The following is an 18,127-nucleotide window of genomic DNA, read 5'->3' on the forward strand; positions in this document are numbered from 1 at the left end:
CCTGGCATGCATGAGGCCCTGGGTTCAATTCCTCAGCACCATATAAGCGGAAAAAGCTGGGAGTGGCACTGTGGCTCAAGTGGTAGAGCACTAGCCTTGAGCTGAAGAGCTGAAGGACAATGCCCAGGCCCAGAGTTCAGGCCCATGAATTAACACACACACACACACAAAAAGAGTCTCACGGTGATTTTTCTGTCCTGGCTGGCTTCGAACCACAATCCTCAGATCTCAGCCTCCTGAGTAGCTAGGATGACAGGCGCGAGCCACTGGTGCCTGGCCGAGAACCAATTCTGTATGGGACCCTGGGCACCTTTGGCTCCACCTAGCCAGGAGTGGCGGGTGGAAGGGTGTAAGGAGATCCAGACTTTTGAAAGAATGGGATCAGTTTCTCCTTTAGTCACTGTTCCCTGCTGGGATGGCTTCCTGTCTAATTGGCTGGGGGTGATTTGGGGTGACTCAGGGACACACTCTACATCTCCATGTTTATGGAAGTAACAAGGGAGGGGCTCTTGTATACCTTATCTAGGCCATCAGCGCCTGGGGGAGGGGGACTATATTCCCCCCAAGTAGTGGCTGAAGACAGAGGTGTGTTCTGGGCTTTGGGAAGAGTCTGAGAATGGGACGCCCAGACCTCCTGCTCTACTCCAGCCCGAGGGAGGGCGGCCTGCAGCCTGGCCTCTTGCCAGCAGCAGCAGCAGGCTCAGCAGGTCCGAGGGGCGTGGCGCTGGCCAGTGGCAGGCCCAGCCTATACCAGCTAGGCAGCCAGCCCCAAGCAGCCCAGTGCCCTGGGATGGCTGACAGCAGGATCCCGGACCTGACCCGGATTGCAGCCATGAGCCCCCTGCTGTACTTTGCCCTGCCTTCGCTGGCCACCTACATCACGATCTCCATCTTCTTCCTACGCCGCCCTCGCCTACTGCATACACCCCGCTCGCCAGCCTTCCGTGGCCGCCTGACAGCGCACCGAGGAGGTGAGCTGGGAAGGGGAGAGGGAGGGAGGGGTTGACTCTCTTTAGGGTGGAGTGAGGCCTAAGGGCTACTGTGGGCAGCGTGGGGGGGGGGAAGGAGGGGGAGTGGATGCTGAAAAGCAGGACAAGGAGCAAGTGGGAAAGGCCAGGGCAGGGCAGGGAGAAAGAGAGGTTGGATCAATCCAGCTGCTGGGACCAGGAGGCCTGAGGCAGGGAGGCCTGCCAGAGGGAAGGAAGGTAGTGATTAAGCCCCACCAGGCCCCAGGGACCCACCCTGGCTGCCCCTATACAGGGTCTGGAGAGATGCTGGAGAGCACCATGGCGGCCATAGAGAAGTAAGTGCACCTGTCCAGGGCGCCATTGCTGTGTAAGGTTGCTCCTGTCACAACACCCAGAGCTGGCATCCTCACCTGGGTGCCCGGAATCCCCAAGAAATGTGCAGATGGCTTGCACACCCCTCCCTCCCGCCCCCCCCCCCCGGAATCTCTGCCTCCTTCCATCCCCTTCCCCACCAGCACACAAGCCGGCCCTCTCCTCCTCCCCCCTCCCCACCCACCTTTGCTCCTCATAGCTCCGTGGCTCAGAAAGCAGACCTCTTGGAACTTGACTGCCACCTGACAAGGGATGGCGTCGTGGTGGTATCACACGACAAGAACCTGAAGCGTCAGTCGGGCCTGAACAAGGATATAAGCAGCCTGGATTTTCAGGTGGGTCTTGCCATAACCCCATACACGGAGTCACCATTGTGAGCTGGGAAGATAGCTCAGTGGTAGAGAGCATGAAGCCCTGGGTTCGATTCCTCAGCATCACATAAGCAGAAGAAGCCGGAAGTGGTGCTGTGGGTCAAGTGGTAGAGTGCTAGCCTTGAGCTGAAGAGCTGAGGGACAGCGCCCAGGCCCAGAGTTCAGGCCCCAAGAAAAAACAAAACAAACAAACAGTCACCATCTCCATCAGCGTGAATCATGTGACACTTTCCTCATTGTCTCCTCCAGGATCTGCCGCTTTACAAGAAGAAGCTAGAGATTTACTTCTCACCAGGTGAGAGCAGGCATTTTCAGACCATTGTCCTGGATCTCCCTTGGCTCTCCCCAGCCCTGATTCTGATCCTTCTCTGAGCCTGAATCCCTTCCCTCCCAGGCCGCTTTGCCTGTGGGTCTGACCGGCATATGATCCGCCTGGAGGATGTGTTCCAGAGGTTTCCACAGTTGCCCGCCATCGTGGAGATCAAAGAAAAGAATGAGGAGCTCATTCAGAAGGTGTTGTGCTGTGGGCTGGGCAGGGTAGCCACCAGGTCCCTGAGAGGCCTGGCCCTTCCCCTGCCTCCCCACCCCCACCCCCCAGCCTCCCTGTCCTCCTCCTAGGTAGCCGGCCTGGCAAAGCGCTTTCACCGCAGCCAGATCACCATATGGGCCTCAGAGAAGAGCTCGATTATGAAGAAATGCAAGGCCGCTGTGAGTCTCTTTCCCTCCTTGCTCTAGGGCCATTCCAATCCTCAGATCTCAGCCTCCTGACTCGCTGGGATTACAGATGGGAATCACCAGCACCCAGCTAGGAGCTACTTCTTGATCCTTTATCACAGTTCCCAAGGACAGGCTTTGGGGTGTTTAGGGCACTGATTTGGTGGTGGCCATGACAAGGACCCATTCATGCTTCCGGCACTGGCCATTTGTTATGAAGATCGAACACCTGAGATAAACAACTGACAGGAGGAGCATTTATTTTGGCTCAGTTTCAGAGGCTCTGTGATTGGTTGGCCCATCTTTATAGGCCACAGAGTATATGAGAGTGGGGGCGGGGGGGAGAACCTAGTAGGATTTCCTGCTTTTTCCTATGGGATGCTAGTACTAGTGTATCCCTTAAGTTATCCTCTCCAGAAACACCAGTACCACCAGCGTGCACACACACACACACACACACACACACACACACACACACACACACCACACACACAGTGGGGAGCTGTCAAATGCCAGTGATTTACACCTGCAATCCAATCCTACTCTGGTGGCTGAGATCTGAAGATCTCTGTTTGAAGCCAGCCCAGGTAGAAAAATCTGGGAGATTCTATTTCCAGTGAACCAGCAAAATGAATCTGGAAGCATGGATCAAGTGGTAGAGTGCCATCCATGAATAAACTCAGCAAAGAGAAAGCTTCATGTCCTGAATTTAAGCTCTAGTACGCTCTCTCTCTCTCTCTCTCTCTCTCTCTCTCTCTCTCTCTCTCTCTCTCACACACACACACACACACACACACACACACACACACACTCACACACAGATTCATCAGCACACTGGCAAGGGTGTAGGCCTCCCGCTGTCCAGTGCATACTGTTCCTTGCACCTTGCACCTTGATCCCCCAGGAGCAGGCAACAGTGCCCCTCATTCTTATTTTGCTTCTTAGAACCCTGATATGCCCATATCCTTCACGACAAACCGAGCCATCTGGATGGTGTTGCTCTATCACCTGGGACTGCTGCCCTTTGTCTCCTTTCCTGAGCAGTTCTTCTTCTGCTTCCTGCCCACCATCGTCAACAGGTACGAGTGCTGGGGCCAGGCCTCAGAACACCCTGCTCAGGGACTGCTATGGAAGATGAATCACAGGCTCCCCTGTTCCCCCTGGTGCCCCCTAGAAAACCTACTTTGTCTTTTTATTCAGTTGTAGGACTTGAACTCAGAGCCTGGGTGCTTTCTCTGAGCCTCTTGGTGTTCAAGGCTAGCGCCCTACCCCTTGAGCCACAGAGCCACTTCAATTTTTGAGTGGTTAATTGGAGATAAGAGTCTCATGGGGACTTTTCTATCCTGCCTGGCTTCAAACCACGATCCTCAGATCTCAGCCTCCTGAGGGAGGATTATAGATGTGAGCCACTGGCCCAGCCTCACATTGTCTTGTGTGTGTGTGTGTGTGTGTGTGTGTGTGTGTGTGTGTGTGCTGGTATGGGATTTGAACTCAGGGCCTCAGGTTCACACTTGACTTTTTTGCTGAAGGCTAGTGCTCAACCACTTGAACCATACCTCCACTTCCTACTTTTTGCTAGTTAATTGGAAATAAGAATCTCATGGACTTTTCTGCCTAAGCTGGCTTTCAACTTCCATCCTCAGATCTCATCCTCCTGAGTAGCTAGGGTTACAGATGTGAGCTGACACCACAGTGTCTTTTGAAGACAATGGGGTTTTTGTTTGTTTTTGAGACAAGATGTCACCATGTAGTCCAAGCTAGCATCAACTCTCATTTCTCTTGCCTTGGCCTTCCAGTTACTATGGTAACAAGCATGCACCACTAATCTGACAAGACAGTGGCTCTTACTCAGCATTCATGAACTCTGAGGGACCGTGACATTATTGCAAATATGTTTGTTTTTATTTTGGTTATTGGTTAGCTGGAGTTTTGGGGCATTACTTGGGTTTGAACTTAGGGCCTCTACCACTTGAACCACACCATACTCCTTTGCTTTTAGTTTACTTTTCAAATATGATCTTTTTTTTTTTTTTTTTTTTGGTCAGTCATGGGGCTTGAACTCTGGGCTTGGGCGCTGTCCTTGTGCTCTTCAGCTCAAGGTGAACACTCTACCGCTTGAGCCACAGGGCCACTTCTGGTTTTCTAGTGCTTTACTGGAGATAAGAGTCTCACAGAGTTTCCTGCCCAGGCTGGCTTTGAACTGTGATCCTGAGATCTCAGCCTCCTGAGTAGCTAGGATGACAGGTGTGAGCCACCAGCGCCCAACTCTTTCCAGACTCTTGTAGGTTGGCCTTCTCTAGTGCTTACATTAGTGAATAAGACATGTGGTTGATTAGATACTCAGTGACTTTATAGTCTGGCCCACTGGAGCCTTCTCTCCTATTCTCTGAAGGGAAAGGAAACCTTTCTCAAGTTCCAGACTCTGTGTAACAAAGTAACAGCTGAGTATCAGAAAGCTTGGTTAGTTTCTGGGCTCTCAAGCCCTGCCCCTCCCTTTGCTTCCTCACAGCTTCTGGGTGGTCCCAATATTCTCAGCTCCTGTCCTTTGTCCCAAGGGAAGTTCTCAGCCAGCTCCACTATCCCTCGGTCAACAAAGCTTTAGGTACACACATTTCAATTTTGAAAAATTGCAAAGTGATTTCACATCTTTAGAAGAATTGGATCTTCTCAGTTTATGATCTCCACACGCAGAAACAGAGGCAAGAGAGGTTCTGTAATTTGACGCAGTTGGAGGTACAGAACTGAAGTTTGTGCTGGATCTGACTTCAGATCCTGCGGGGACTCCACTCCGCCTTCTCATCTACGTCATCATTTGAAACCAGAGCTGCCACTGGTTCAGTCCAGGGCAAGAAAATGACAAGTACGTCCTGTGCAGAGGACACTGCAAAGCCACCCTGGGAGTTGCCCTAGAGAAGAAGCTAAAACATAGCTACTCAGGACGCTGAGATCTGAGGATTATGGTTTGAAGCCAGCCCAGGCAGGAAAGTGCCTAATACTTTTATCTCCAATGAGCCACCAGAAAACTGAAAGTGGTGCTGTGGCTCAAAGTGGTAGCCCACCACCAGCCTTGAGCAAAAGAGCTCAGGGACAGCACCCAGGCCCCGAGTTCAAACCCCATGACTGACAAAAAGACAGAAAACAAAACCAGTCCTGGGACTAGTGGCTCACACCTGTAATTCTAGCTACTCAGGAGTCTGAAGCCTGAAGATTGGGGGTGTAAAGCTAATTGGGGCAGAAAACTTTGTGGGACTCTTCTCTCCAGTGAACTAGGAAAAAGCTGGAAGTGGAGGTGTGGCTCAAGTAGGAGAGCACCAGTCTTTTTTTGGGGGGGGGGTCTGGTCATGGGGCCTGAACTCTGGGCTTGGGCGCTGTCCCTCAGCTCTTCAGCTCAAGGCTAGCGCTCTACCACTGGAGCCACAGCGCCACTTCTGGCTTTTTCTTTTTGCTTATGTGGTGCTGAGGAATCGAACCCAGGGCCTCATGCATGCAAGGCAAACGCTCTACCACTGACCCACCAGCCCTAAGAGAGCACCAGTCTTGAGTGACAAAGCCAAAGTCAAGTGCTGGCATGCATGCGTGCCACACACACACACACACACACACACACACACGAAGCTGGACAATCCCAACAGGTGGCCTTCTGAATGGAGTGTCCTACTCTCAATTAATTTAGACAATTAATTGCAAAGGTTCTTCTAGCGGGGGCGGGGTTACCCTGGTCAGGGGTCAGACACCCAAGTGGCTGACACGCACCCCCTTCCCCCCATCTTCTCTCTGCAGGACCTACTTCCCATTTTCTTGCGCCAGGCTAAACAAGCTGTATGCTGTGGTTACAAAATGGTGAGGTGGTTCCAAAGACGGGATGGGGGTCCACAAGGATCTGCCACTGCCCTTCTTTGTCCCCTCTCTTCACCTTTGCCATCCCCTTTCCACCCAGGCTCATCATGAGGAAAAGTCTGATCCGCCACCTGGAGGCGCGAGGGATACAGGTGAGAATTGACAACCACTTCAGAGCCAGAAGGTGGTTCCCAGCATGCACCTGGCTGGCAGCAGGGCTCTGGTCACTCTGCTGCCACCTGGTGGAATACCTTGGTCATGGCACCTCTTCTGAGAGTTCTTTTACCTTCCTGGTAGCCATGTGGACCTGGTACTTGAGGGTGTGATGGATGAGGAGCCACTTGAGGACGCTGACAAATGGAACCTAATGTCCTGGGCCAAGAAGGGGAAAAGCAGGCTGGCTCAGCCCATCCTGTCCCACAGCCCTGAGGGTCAAATCTGAAAACAAACTTCACAGAGAGTATCTAGGTACTGTAGCACAAGGAACGAAGGGAAGCAGGCCTTTGCCGGCTAACACCACCTGTCACAGGCAGGAAACAGTGCTGTGGCTTTGGGGTCTGGAAGCAGAGAGTGTGAGGGAGAGAGGACATGTTAGGCCAGGGGCTCTGCAAGTAGGAGGGCTGAAGGAACAAGAGGCTGAGACATCAGAAAATGGAAGTTCCCCAGGCCATAACCTGGGGGAGGTGGCCAGGGACAGCTTGGCTGAAGCTGGCAGGTCACTAACCTCAAAAGAAGCCTGGGCTAGGACCAGTAGCTCATGCCTGTAATCCCAGCAACTCCAGAGGCTGAAATCTGAGGATCCATGTGCAAAGCCAGTGCAGAGCAGGAAAGTCTGGGAGACCAGCTCCAATTAACCACCTGAAAACTGGAAGTGGAACTGTGGTTCAAGTGGAAACGTAGTGCTTGAGTTGGAGACTGGGAGACAGTGCCCAGGCCCTGAGTTCAAATCCCAGTACTGGCACACACACACGCACACACCCAAAATATTCCCACCTTGACCAATTTCTGATGGCCAACGTATTGTCATAAATACAGAACAGGGAAGAGATGTACATTTCACAGGATACATTACACAGATTCAACCAACTCAGAAACCTCAAGAAAACAGGAAACAGGAAAATAGTGAAATTAAGAAGAGACACACTGGGCTGGGAAGGTGGCTCAGTGGTAGAATGCTTGCCTTGCGTGCCTGAAGCCCTGGGTTTGATTCCTCAGCTCCACATAAGCAGAAAAGCAGGAAGTGGTACTGTGGTTTAAGTGGTAGAGTGCTAGCCTTGAGCTGAAGAGCTGAGGAACAGCGCCCAGGCCCAGAGTTCAGGCCCCACAATCAACAACAACAACAACAACAAAAAGAGGGGGGCTATTGGAAACTAACAAGCCCCTCCTTCCCTGTTTAGGTGATATTTTGGTGCCTTAATGAAGAGTCAGATTTTGAAGCAGCTTCTGGCCTGGGGGCCACTGGCATCATAACAGATTTCCCCACAGCCCTCAGGCGCTACCTAGATAACCACAAACCAGCAAACCAGCAGCCCTGGGTCTGAGGCTCTCTTCTGTTTCTCTTCCTGAAAAATAAATATTTTTATGTCAGTCATCTTGTTGTGCTTGGAGTGAGGCGTAGAGGGGAAATCTTTGGGGCCAGAGCCTTAGGACCTGGGGCAAGAGCCCAGGGCCTTAGCCAGCCCGGCCCACTGGTTCCACTACATTCCAACTACCCAGGGCAATACCACACCCTGTGCCAGCCTGACCTCCACACTCAGGAATGTCTCAGAGGGCCAGCCAGGTGCCCTGGCCCCCCAGCTTCTTGAGAGCTATAGCTTGTGATCCCATTCTCTTCAGGCCACTAACAGCCCCAGACACTCAGTAAGGACCTTACTCCCCCTCCCCTTGCCGCTAGTTCATAGGCCACCTGCTGCCAACCATATCATTTCCACTCCCAGGTCTCATCCATTTAGCCTGAAACCTGATTACCGAATATTCCCATTGCACAAGTATTGAGAGTGCTCTACACCAGCCTTCGGTCTAAAGAATGGCGATCATTATGTTTTAAGTAGACATTTCTGTCTGAGGCCTGCACACCTTGGAGGGAAGGGACATCAGAGGCGGCTGCCTGGAGAGGGTTACAGGCTTCAGTGCAAACTGGCGTCTTCCAAGACTTTAGATCCTAAGAATCCAATAGCTAAGGGATACTTTGCACCTCTTCCCACCGAAGAGGGAAAGAATCTGTTCCAGGTGGCATAGGGAAGGGAGCTGGACCATCACAGGAGAGATGCTGGACCTCACTGGGCCTCAGTCCCTGGTAAAATGGAGACAATAGGAGCAGCTGCTCTGCGGGATCGCTGCCGCTTAGAAGAAGATCGGGCACCCACGGTGGATAAACCGAGCCGATGACGCCTGTGGTGCAGACACCACCCTCCTCCTGACCCCACGCTGGCAGCAGCGTGCGAGCGAGCGCGCCGCAGCCGCATTTCCGGGCCGGCGGGAGCCTGGGCTGGGGGGTGTCGGGAGGCGAGGGGCGGGGGGGGGGGGGGGCCGGAGAGGGAGGGAGGGGAGGAAAGACGGGACCTGCGCCGGCCGGCCTATGACGCGCCCCCTCATTTGCATGCCGCACGCCGATTGGCCCAGGCGGCCGCCGGGACCGGAGGCCGGCCCCCTCCCCCTCCCGCCGCAGCCGCGGCAGCAGCTGGTCTCGGTGTAAACAAGTCGAGGCGGCTGCGAACCCGGGCCGGGGGGGACGGCGCCCGCTAGGAGCGCCCCCCACTCCCAGGCCAGGCCACCACCCCGCGGACCGGGCACCCCCGCGCGCCCAGGCGAGGTGAGGCCCGCCCCGTCGAGGCTGCGCGTCGGCCCCCGCCCCGCCCGCGAGGACAGCCCCCTTCCCCGGGCGCCCGCCCCCCCCAGCCCCGCACCCCCAGGTGAGCTGGGGGGGGGGTCTCAGGTAAGGCTCCGCGACGCAGGTAAGATTCCCTCGGCGGAGATGAGACCTAGCGCGCCCAGGTAAGAGCCTCCCCCCCTTCCTAGCTGACCCTTCAGCGAGGCCGCCTCCAGGTGGAGGACCCCTCTCCCCAGGTGAACCCCCCAAATAGCCCCACCCACAGCACGAATGGGGTCCTAAGAACCGGCGATGCCTAGCCCCCCCCCCTCAACTGGAGACGGACAGCCCATCCACTCGCAAGCCCCTTAACCAGCTTCACCTGCCCCGATCAGCCAGGCTGAGACCGGAAGCAGGTGGGTGACTCACCTGCAGCTCCTCCTGGCCTCAGTTTCCCCACTGATGCAACCTGAGGCCTCCTTACGGAGGCCAAACCGAGTCGACTCTGGTCCCTGGTGAGACTGCCGGCTCTGGGGAAAGGAGAGTAGCCAAGTGTGACGGTCCCCACGGGTCTGAGCGTGTGTGTGTGTGGCCAGAGGGGCCTGATGGCGGGCGCCCTCTCCTCCCTCCCTGGCAGGCACTGGGCTCCCTCTGCTCCCCGTGGGCCGCTCCCCGCGTGGGGCCATTGCCCCTGGCCCCCGCCATGGTGCGGATATCAAAGCCCAAGACGTTTCAGGCCTACTTGGATGATTGCCATCGGAGGTATAGCTGCGCCCACTGCCGCGCTCACCTGGCCAACCACGACGACCTCATCTCCAAGGTAACCAGGCCACAGCCGAGGCGAGAATGGGGGCCACAAGGGCTACTTGGCAACTCCCCATCAGCCGTCCTGATCCCCTCTTGGCTTTCCTCCCTTTAGTCCTTCCAGGGCAGTCAGGGGCGCGCCTACCTCTTCAATTCTGTGTGAGTATTAGTCTGCTGTCTTTCTTTTCCCTGACCTCTTGTGGCCTGTGACCCCCTTCCCCCCCACCCCCCAATCATGCTGAGAATCCCAGAGTTCCATGGTTCAGGAATTCAGACAGGAAGCCATTGATCACCCTTTTCTTGGAGGCTAAGGACACACGGCTTGGACGCCAGTTTGGCAGGGGAGGGCTGTGTGCTGGTGCAACTCTCCCTGGGACTGTCCCATGTCCCCACAGGGTAAACGTGGGCTGCGGGCCAGCCGAGGAGCGGGTGCTGCTGACAGGCCTCCATGCTGTCGCTGACATCCACTGTGAAAACTGCAAGACCACTTTGGGCTGGAAATATGTGAGTCAGTGATCTGGGTGCCCAGGCCGGCCTTTGATTCGACCTCACATCGCCTCTTCCTTACAGTCTCTGTAACCTTTCAGAGTGCGTAGGGCCAGTGCAGACAAACCAAACTGTCTTTACCTCCTGACCATGACCTCTTCCCTCACAGCCTACAAGGGCTTTTAGGATTTTTTTTCCCTAACTCACTTCTTCCACCCCTATTTTAGAGACAAGGTATAAGCAGAGACCACACACTGAACAGTTACTTGCCAACACTGTTGCAAGCACTACTGTTGACAGTATACTGTGCTGATGGTAGAATCTATTTTCCGTAGAAGAGAAGGAGGCCTGGAGTTATTAGGGAACTTGCCCAAGAACAAGCAGCTAGTAACAGGATAGGGACCGGACTCTTGCTTGGCTTGTTGATGTTTTGTTTTGTTGTTCTTGTTTTATTTTGTTTATTGTTGTAATTGTTTTTTGATACAAAGTTTTACTATCTAGCCCTGGCTGGCTTAGATCTCACAATCCACCTGCTTTAGCTTCCTGGGGGCTAGAATTACAGAACGTGTTTGTGGCTTTTGACTTTAAAAACAAAAACAAACCCTGGGTCACTATTCATACTGTTATTCATAGAGAATCAGAGAAGTTGCCTGGACCTCTTTGGCAATATGGAAGTTAGACTCCTTTTCCACCCTCTCCCTACTTCAGCTGCGGTGGAGGATCTGATTTCCCTACACTGAGTCTCATTTCCTTATCTGGCATTGGAAGATAATGCCGCCAGGAGGCACCCCACACCTTTCTGGAGATCAGATTAGATATGCTCTTGGGAATCTTCAAAGGATTGGGGGAGGCCTGCTCTGAGTCTTTTGGTGGGGTGGATGTCCCAGGCTGAGATACCTGACTTGAGTTTACCTCTTGCCCTGCCACAGATTTGCTCTGTGTCTCTGGATAGGTGTCTTGGGTTCTCTGAGAATCTCTGTAAAAGAATGAGATGGCCAGATCCAGAGATTAAAATTTTTTCATCTTAGTTGGACACTAGTAGCTCACACTTGTAAACCTACCTCTTCAGGAAGCTGAGAACTAAGGACCAAGGGTCGGTAACCAGCCCAGATGAGGAAAGTCTGTGAGACAGATCTCCAGTTAACTACTAGAAAAGCCAGAAGTCGTGGGGTAGCTCAAAGTGGTACAGCACCAGCTTTGAGTGGTAAAAGCGAGGGGACAGTGTCCAAGCCCGGAGTTTAAGCCCAATGCTGGCACACACACAAAATAAAAACAAAAGATGCTTAACCTTTGCAAAGTCAAGTAAACACTGGATTTGTCAAAGAGGAATCATAGTATCTGGTGAGAAAGCAGACTGGCAAATGGAAGTGAGCATGCGTACCTAGAAATGAGGATTGTTTAATATTTAGTTGTTTTCTTTTGTTTCTGTCTGACGTGCTGGGATCTATCCCAGGACCTTGTACCTGCTATACAAGTGCTCAACCACCTAAAGTTATTCATATTAAACTCTGCTGCCCACCCCAAACCACATGTAGGTTGAAATGGCTCACAGGGCCACCAACTAGTTGCAACCCTAGGAGCTCTTCTAGGTCCTCCATTGGAGCTGCTGTTAGTACTCCAAAAGTAGCTGTGACTCAGAATTCTGACTGCACCCTGGTAGTGAGAAACAGCCCTACCATTTACCAGCTATGTCGGTGGGCAGGTTGCTTGGCTTCCCCGGGCCAGTTTCCTCCTGAGTAAAATGGGTCCAGTCATACTCCCCCACTCCTGTGGCTGGTGGTAAAGCATTTGCCGAGGAGATGACTGGCTCCTCCCCTCCTTTCCAGGAGCAGGCCTTTGAGAGCAGCCAGAAGTACAAAGAGGGGAAGTACATCATTGAACTCAACCACATGATCAAAGACAACGGCTGGGACTGACCCCTGCTCCTGACGCATGTGGCGCCAGCCTGGCCTGGCCGCCAGGGGGCGCCACTGGATTCCCTCCAGCGGAAGGGAGCTCTGGACACTCGGGGCTCCTGCAGGGCAGGAAGGATCCAGCTCCTGTACATATATTTTATTGCATGCACTGTGACTTTGGGGGGGAGGGGGAAATCAGAAGGGGGAAGACAACCCCCCCACCCCTGTTCCTTCCTGTGATCTGGCTGGCTTGGATCTCGTTTTGTTTTGTTTTTTTTAACCCCTTCCTTCCTGTCCCGCCTGCCCCATAGTTATGGCCTGTGTGCTGCTGTCTTGGCCCCAGTGCACTATCTGCCCTGTGACCTTCTACTCCCATCGGCCCCTCTTACCCCATGCGTGTCTGTTCCCCTCGTTCTGTAGCGTTTGTACATAATAAAACAATGAAGTGCAGACCAGCCCCAGGCTCACGTGGAATCCAGGAAAGGAGGGGGAACCGGGGACGGGGAGACTCGGATTTAGACTCCTGAGCTATAGACCTGTTCTGAGCCTAAGCTCAAGTTGGTGCATTTCCAGTGCCAGTGGAGATCACAAAGCTCACAATGACCCTCTAGGCCTTGACCTCGGCTGTTGGTCTGTGCTTTTTTTGGCTTTAGTGTTTGGCTGCCGCCTAGGGGCTGTTCCCGATCAGCAGGCCGGCGTGCCTTGATTTTAACCTAACCTCCTCTTCGAACTACAACTCCCAGTCATCCTAGCGCGAACTGCTCCCGGCCTTCTTACGCGCTTTTGGCGCGAGGCCTGCTGGGAAGTGTAGTTCCCTTGGATCCTCTAAGCAACCCTGCGGCGTGAGACGTCAGGAACTTTTGAGCTGTGCTCACTCATTCCTCAACTTTTTGAGACGTGACGGAGGGTGGGGGGTTTATGGAATGGAAAGCAAGGAGGACCTCGGGGTTCTGTCTTTTGCTACGGATTTCTTGATGTTGCCCAGTGCTCCCAAGTAATTAGCTCAGGCCGTGACTTTCCAACCCTGAACTCCTCCTGCCCTCCTAGGCCAGTCCTCCAAGTGAAATGTGTTGTGGGTGGTGATAGGGAGTCACCTGGCAAAAATTCTGGGGTCTTCAAGGACTGCCTCAGCTTCAGTTTCAGGGTCCAGGCCCCGCCTCAGGCTTATTGCTAGCCGAGGCTCCTGCCGTGGGAACCCGGACCAGCTGGCCGGAAGGGCCAAACTGCGTCCCTGTCCAAGCCCTGGGGATCAATCAGACCGAGGAGTTAATTATGTAATGAGGGGGCAGGGGGTCGGGGCTAATGAAGCCACACGGGGAGGTGGGGGGGGGGAGAGGAGAGGGGAGGGTACCCAGGTATCCGGCCCCTTCTTGGACCCCTTCAAGGCCCCCAGGGGTCTCCACTCCAGCCCACCTCCAGGGCCCCAAAGAGGGGAGGGGCTGTGATCTCGGGTCTGGAAGGGGCTGAGCTGTGAGCTATAAAGGGGGCACCTCTCAGCACCCTGGGACTCTAGCAACGTGCCCTGAGGCTAGAAGAGACTACAACATGTACCATCCACGAGAGTTATACCCCTCCTTGGGGACAGGCTACCGCCTGGGGCCTCCCCAGCCAGGGACAGATCCCAGTTTTGGACCTGCCCTGGCAGAGGGCTATCGCTACCCAGGTGAGAAGTGAGTCCCCTTTCTGGGTAGAGGATTGGGGCTCTGCTTCCAGCTGCTGATTTCTTCTTCTTCCAACATCTCCAGATCTGGACCCCCCCAAGATGGATTGCTTCCTCTCTGGGATTGAGGCTGCTCCACGCACCCTGGCTGCACCCCCACCTCTGCCCCTTCTGCCCCCAGCCCTGGGTGCTGAGCCAGCCCCACCAGCCCCAGAGGCCCTTCACTCCCTCCCCGGGGTCAGCCTGAGCCTGGAGAATCAGGAGCTGTGGAAAGAATTCAGCGCTGTGGGGACAGAGATGATTATCACCAAGGCCGGCAGGTGAGGGATGGCCAAGTCAGTTTGAGCTGGGTCTCGTGAAAGGCAAAGTTCTCGGGGGCTCTGGGGCCGTGTTTGGGGATTTCTTTGGAGCTGCAGCTCTTTTGAATCTGGTGATGCCCTAGACAAGGATGACACTGGATGGCATCGGGAATCATTCTGTGGCAAGGGCCAACTGTCAGTCTGTGAGGTCTCTGACTGGGTTTAGAAGCCAATCTATTGAGAATCACTTTGGACCTGTAGCAGAAGGTCTGGCTGGGTTATAGGTTAGTGTGTGGCCTAGATCAGGCAGTGATCAGTGTGTGTGGCTGGAGTCAGATTCAGACTGACTGAGGTCAAAGGTCAGCCGAGTGACTAGCATCGGAAAATCTGTCCAGGATCAGGAGCAAGAAGCGTGTGTGACTTAAGTATGAGGCAGCTTGTGACAAGATCCAGGCACACCCTAGAGACAAGGAAGCAGCGTGTGGCTGGTGGCAAGCTATCTAAGGGCCTGTGCTATGGTTTAGGGCTGACTTTTTTTTTTTTCCCTAAGCAATTTTGCCTAACAGTTGTGGAGACCAAGTGAAGGGATCAGAGTGGAAAGTAGGAGGCTTCTTGGCAAGGTTTTAGGAAGACAAGATAGCACCTCTTCTGCAAGAGGAGCTGGGGTCAAGACTGTGGGCTTTGCTTAGGATCCCCTGACCCATCTGTCCTATTTCCCCATCAAGCTTGAGATACCTTCCTAGACTCTTGGTATTTTTGGTTTGGGGGTATGGGGCTAGTGATGTTCTTGGAACTTGAACTCAGGGCCTGGGCACGGTCCTTGAGCTGCTTTTGTGTTCAAAGGCTAGTGCTCTGCCATTTGATAAGTCTCATGGACTTTCCTACCCAGGCTGGTTTCAAACTGTGATCCTCACATCAGCCTCCTGAGTAGTTAGGATGACAGGCATGAGCCACCAGCTCCCAACTCCCTCTGGGGTATAATTCTACTTCCCTTGAACTTTGTGTAGCAGAACTCTAGCGCTCACTGGAAGCCACCTGCTGGTAACGGCCTTGCCTCTGGCAGTGGGTAGCTGCAGGCTTCTCCCCCTCTTCCCGGGTGCCAGGCGCATGTTTCCAGCTTGCCGAGTGTCCGTCACAGGCCTGGACCCTGAGGCTCGCTACCTGTTCCTTCTGGATGTGGTTCCAGTGGACGGGGCTCGATACCGCTGGCAGGGCCGGCGATGGGAGCCTAGCGGCAAGGCTGAGCCCCGGCTGCCGGATCGTGTGTACATTCACCCCGACTCCCCTGCCACGGGGGCCCACTGGATGCGGCAGCCGGTGTCCTTCCATCGTGTCAAACTCACCAACAGCACACTGGACCCCCATGGCCATGTGAGGCTCAGACTGGGACCCCAGAATAGGGGTGGGGGGGTGATGTTGGGACAAAGGCTAAGGCTGAGACTAAGAATAGTGAGTCACCCGCATTTCTCCCCTTCCAGCTGATCTTGCATTCCATGCACAAGTATCAGCCCCGCATCCACCTGGTACGGGCAGCCCAGCTTTGCAGCCAACACTGGGGGGGCGTGGCCTCCTTCCGCTTCCCTGAGACCACTTTCATCTCTGTGACAGCCTACCAGAACCCAAGGGTGAGTGTCGGGCGGGGGTGGGGTGGGGGTCTGGTGGTTCTGCCTAGGTCACAAAGGAGCTTTAGCCCAGATGTGTGTCCCCAGATCACACAACTGAAGATTGCAGCCAATCCCTTTGCCAAAGGGTTCCGGGAGAACGGCAGAAACTGCAAGAGGTGGGTATCTGTTTTTTCCTGTGGTTACTGGGGTTTGAACTCAGGGACTTGGGGCTTATTAGGCAAGCACTTTACCAACCTGAGCCACACCTTGCTCATTCCTGCACTCTTCTTCACCATTTATTAGTCCTGATGTGGTCAGGCCCTGTGCTGGGCGTCAAGAACAATAATGAAGAGTAAAAACATCTTTTTAAGTCATTGATTCAGTCAATGCTCAGATCACCGTCCTCATGGAATGGAATTGCAAGTATACGAGAGAAACAAATGGTTAGAATGTTAAGTTCCAGAGAGAAGAGAAAGCAGGGGAGGATAGGGAGGAGGGTGGAGCTGGAGTGTGGCTCAGTGGGAATGCACTATTCCATCCCCAACAGGAAAGGGAGGGAGGGGGAGAGAAAGAGTGGAGTATTAGATAAGAGGTCATAAGAGGTCTGCAAAGGCCTCTCTGAGGCCGTGAGGGAATGGGAAGGGGAGGGAGGCTGTGGGCCCAGGTGACACGCAGGGCCCTGAGGCAGGACTTGACCTTGGCAATGCTGGGTGTGGTGGCATCAGGCGGCAAGTCACAAGGTGATGGGAAAGGAGTTTAGGCCAGACTGTAAGGGACTACTAAGGACTGGGCACCAGAGTCTGGCCCCCTGCTCTTGGGGTGCTTATAAAATGTGGGACTGTAAGAAACATCAGGAAGGAGGCCAGGTCATCCTAGAGGAAGAGATGTTGAAAGTGGCATATGCTGGTAGTTATGCTGAGAAGGACGGGTGGGGCAACTGCAGGGTGATGGAAAGTTCCAGAAAGGTTGCTGCTGGGGGCTGGGATGAGGAAAGCGCAAGTATCAGACTGGGTGTGCTAGTGGCCATGTCACCACTGCCCAGTTTCCATGGAGAGGGACAGCACTGCAAAGTTCCAAGTGGGCCCTAAAGCTTAGCTCTGTGCTTCCTTGTCATGGGAATTCTCTGGTCTTTAGTTTCTTCATCTGTAAAATGGGCACAATAAATGACACGTAACACCAGGAGGGTGACATGCTTGGCACCTGGTAAGTACTATTAGTGCCATCATCATCACCATCACCATCATCATCATCACTATCACTGTTCCCCAGGGAGCGAGACGCCCGTGTGAAGAGGAGACTTCGGGGCACAGAGCCAGCAGCCACAGAGGCCTACGGGAACGGAGGTGAGTGCTGTCCTGAGTGCCCGGAGGCCTGGCCCCATGATCCTCCTTGGCCCAGTGTATCCCTTTTGTCTCCCCCAGATACTCCAGGGGGTCCCTGTGACTCCACACTGGGTGGGGACATTCAGGAGTCGGACCCGGAGCAGGTCCCAGCTCCCGGAGAAGCTGCTCCTGCCCCAGCGCCTCCCTGTGGAGGTCCCAGTGCTGAGGCGTACGTCCTCCACCCCGCAGCTTTCCACGGGGCCCCCAGCCACCTACCGGCCAGGTGAGGGCACGGGTGGGCTGCTCTGGGCAGGGCGGGCTTCTCTCCCGTTCTGACACCTCTCTCTACTTCAGGAACCCCAGCTTTCCTGAGGCTGTGGAATCCGGGCGCCCAGCCCCCTACTCAGCTGCATTTCTGGAGCTGCAGCCTGGGCCGGGGGGATCAGGGTACGCGGCAGCTCCACCAGCAGCACCCTTTACCCCACACTTCCTCCAAGGGGGGCCGTTCTCCATCCCCTACCCAGGACCTTCAGGGTTCCTGGATGTGGGCTCTAAACCAATGTACTGAGACACTGCAGAGCCCTGTGGCATCTTCCCCATCTACCTCCGCTGCTTCCCTTCCCCCAACCAGTAGCCCCTCAACTTTCTGCCCTCCTCCCCCTCTGCCAAATGGCTGCCTTCCCCCCCCCCCCCAACTTCACACCTTGACTTCACTCCCACCCCCTCTGGCTTCAAAGCCCAGGAGAAGCTGCTGGAATCCAGCTGGGGCCAGCTTCCCCTTCCCTGCTCTCACCTTGGTGTGAATGGAGCCTGGCCTGGCCAAATGGGACAGCAGCCCCCCCCCCGCCCCCCCTGGCCGCAGGGGCAAGCCGCCACCAATTTGTTCTCAGGAGCAGAGTAATTTTTGTTAATAAAACTCGAAAGACATCAGTGCTCAGGACCCATGGGGCTCGTGGTGCTGGGACTCGCTGGGGCTACGTAGAGTC

General features: G+C 54.6%; 3 protein-coding genes across 3 annotated transcripts; all 3 read left to right on the forward strand.

The window, feature by feature from the left end:
- The first annotated feature begins 744 nt into the window (after positions 1 to 744).
- On the forward strand, positions 745 to 7,853 carry LOC138841689 (lysophospholipase D GDPD3-like). The gene is made up of 10 exons (XM_070042464.1): positions 745 to 971; positions 1,261 to 1,303; positions 1,540 to 1,675; positions 1,961 to 2,006; positions 2,106 to 2,224; positions 2,330 to 2,419; positions 3,371 to 3,504; positions 6,206 to 6,265; positions 6,363 to 6,414; positions 7,660 to 7,853. Exons 1-10 carry the CDS (start codon positions 791 to 793, stop codon positions 7,801 to 7,803), a joined length of 1,005 nt encoding a protein of 334 aa, XP_069898565.1. The 5' UTR covers positions 745 to 790; the 3' UTR covers positions 7,804 to 7,853.
- Positions 7,854 to 8,927: 1,074 nt separating this feature from the next.
- LOC138841724 (protein yippee-like 3) lies at positions 8,928 to 12,711 on the forward strand. The gene is made up of 5 exons (XM_070042552.1): positions 8,928 to 9,074; positions 9,709 to 9,891; positions 9,991 to 10,034; positions 10,271 to 10,379; positions 12,188 to 12,711. Exons 2-5 carry the CDS (start codon positions 9,775 to 9,777, stop codon positions 12,275 to 12,277), a joined length of 360 nt encoding a protein of 119 aa, XP_069898653.1. The 5' UTR covers positions 8,928 to 9,074; positions 9,709 to 9,774; the 3' UTR covers positions 12,278 to 12,711.
- Positions 12,712 to 13,934: 1,223 nt separating this feature from the next.
- LOC138841690 (T-box transcription factor TBX6-like) lies at positions 13,935 to 18,071 on the forward strand. Its single transcript, XM_070042465.1, has 7 exons — positions 13,935 to 14,236; positions 15,319 to 15,586; positions 15,694 to 15,840; positions 15,925 to 15,995; positions 17,089 to 17,162; positions 17,241 to 17,424; positions 17,496 to 18,071. Exons 1-7 carry the CDS (start codon positions 14,019 to 14,021, stop codon positions 17,707 to 17,709), a joined length of 1,176 nt encoding a protein of 391 aa, XP_069898566.1. The 5' UTR covers positions 13,935 to 14,018; the 3' UTR covers positions 17,710 to 18,071.
- The last annotated feature ends 56 nt before the right edge of the window (positions 18,072 to 18,127 follow it).

The sequence above is a fragment of the Dipodomys merriami genome, unplaced genomic scaffold (genome assembly GCF_024711535.1).
Source record: "Dipodomys merriami isolate MVZ:Mamm:240054 unplaced genomic scaffold, mDipMer1.0.p SCAF_328, whole genome shotgun sequence".
NCBI classification, from domain to species: Eukaryota; Metazoa; Chordata; class Mammalia; order Rodentia; family Heteromyidae; genus Dipodomys; species Dipodomys merriami.

Coding starts and splice junctions, on each gene's coding strand:
- LOC138841690 (XM_070042465.1), top strand. CDS start 14,019: ATGGATTGCTTCCTCTCTGGGATTGAGGCTGCTCCACGCACCCTGGCT. Junction 15,587..15,693: donor CACTGGACCCCCATGGCCAT/GTGAGGCTCAGA, acceptor CTCCCCTTCCAG/CTGATCTTGCATTCCATGCA. Junction 15,841..15,924: donor CAGCCTACCAGAACCCAAGG/GTGAGTGTCGGG, acceptor GTGTGTCCCCAG/ATCACACAACTGAAGATTGC.
- LOC138841689 (XM_070042464.1), top strand. CDS start 791: ATGGCTGACAGCAGGATCCCGGACCTGACCCGGATTGCAGCCATGAGC. Junction 2,420..3,370: donor TGAAGAAATGCAAGGCCGCT/GTGAGTCTCTTT, acceptor TTTGCTTCTTAG/AACCCTGATATGCCCATATC. Junction 6,415..7,659: donor TGGAGGCGCGAGGGATACAG/GTGAGAATTGAC, acceptor TTCCCTGTTTAG/GTGATATTTTGGTGCCTTAA.
- LOC138841724 (XM_070042552.1), top strand. CDS start 9,775: ATGGTGCGGATATCAAAGCCCAAGACGTTTCAGGCCTACTTGGATGAT. Junction 9,892..9,990: donor ACGACGACCTCATCTCCAAG/GTAACCAGGCCA, acceptor TCCTCCCTTTAG/TCCTTCCAGGGCAGTCAGGG. Junction 10,380..12,187: donor CCACTTTGGGCTGGAAATAT/GTGAGTCAGTGA, acceptor CCTCCTTTCCAG/GAGCAGGCCTTTGAGAGCAG.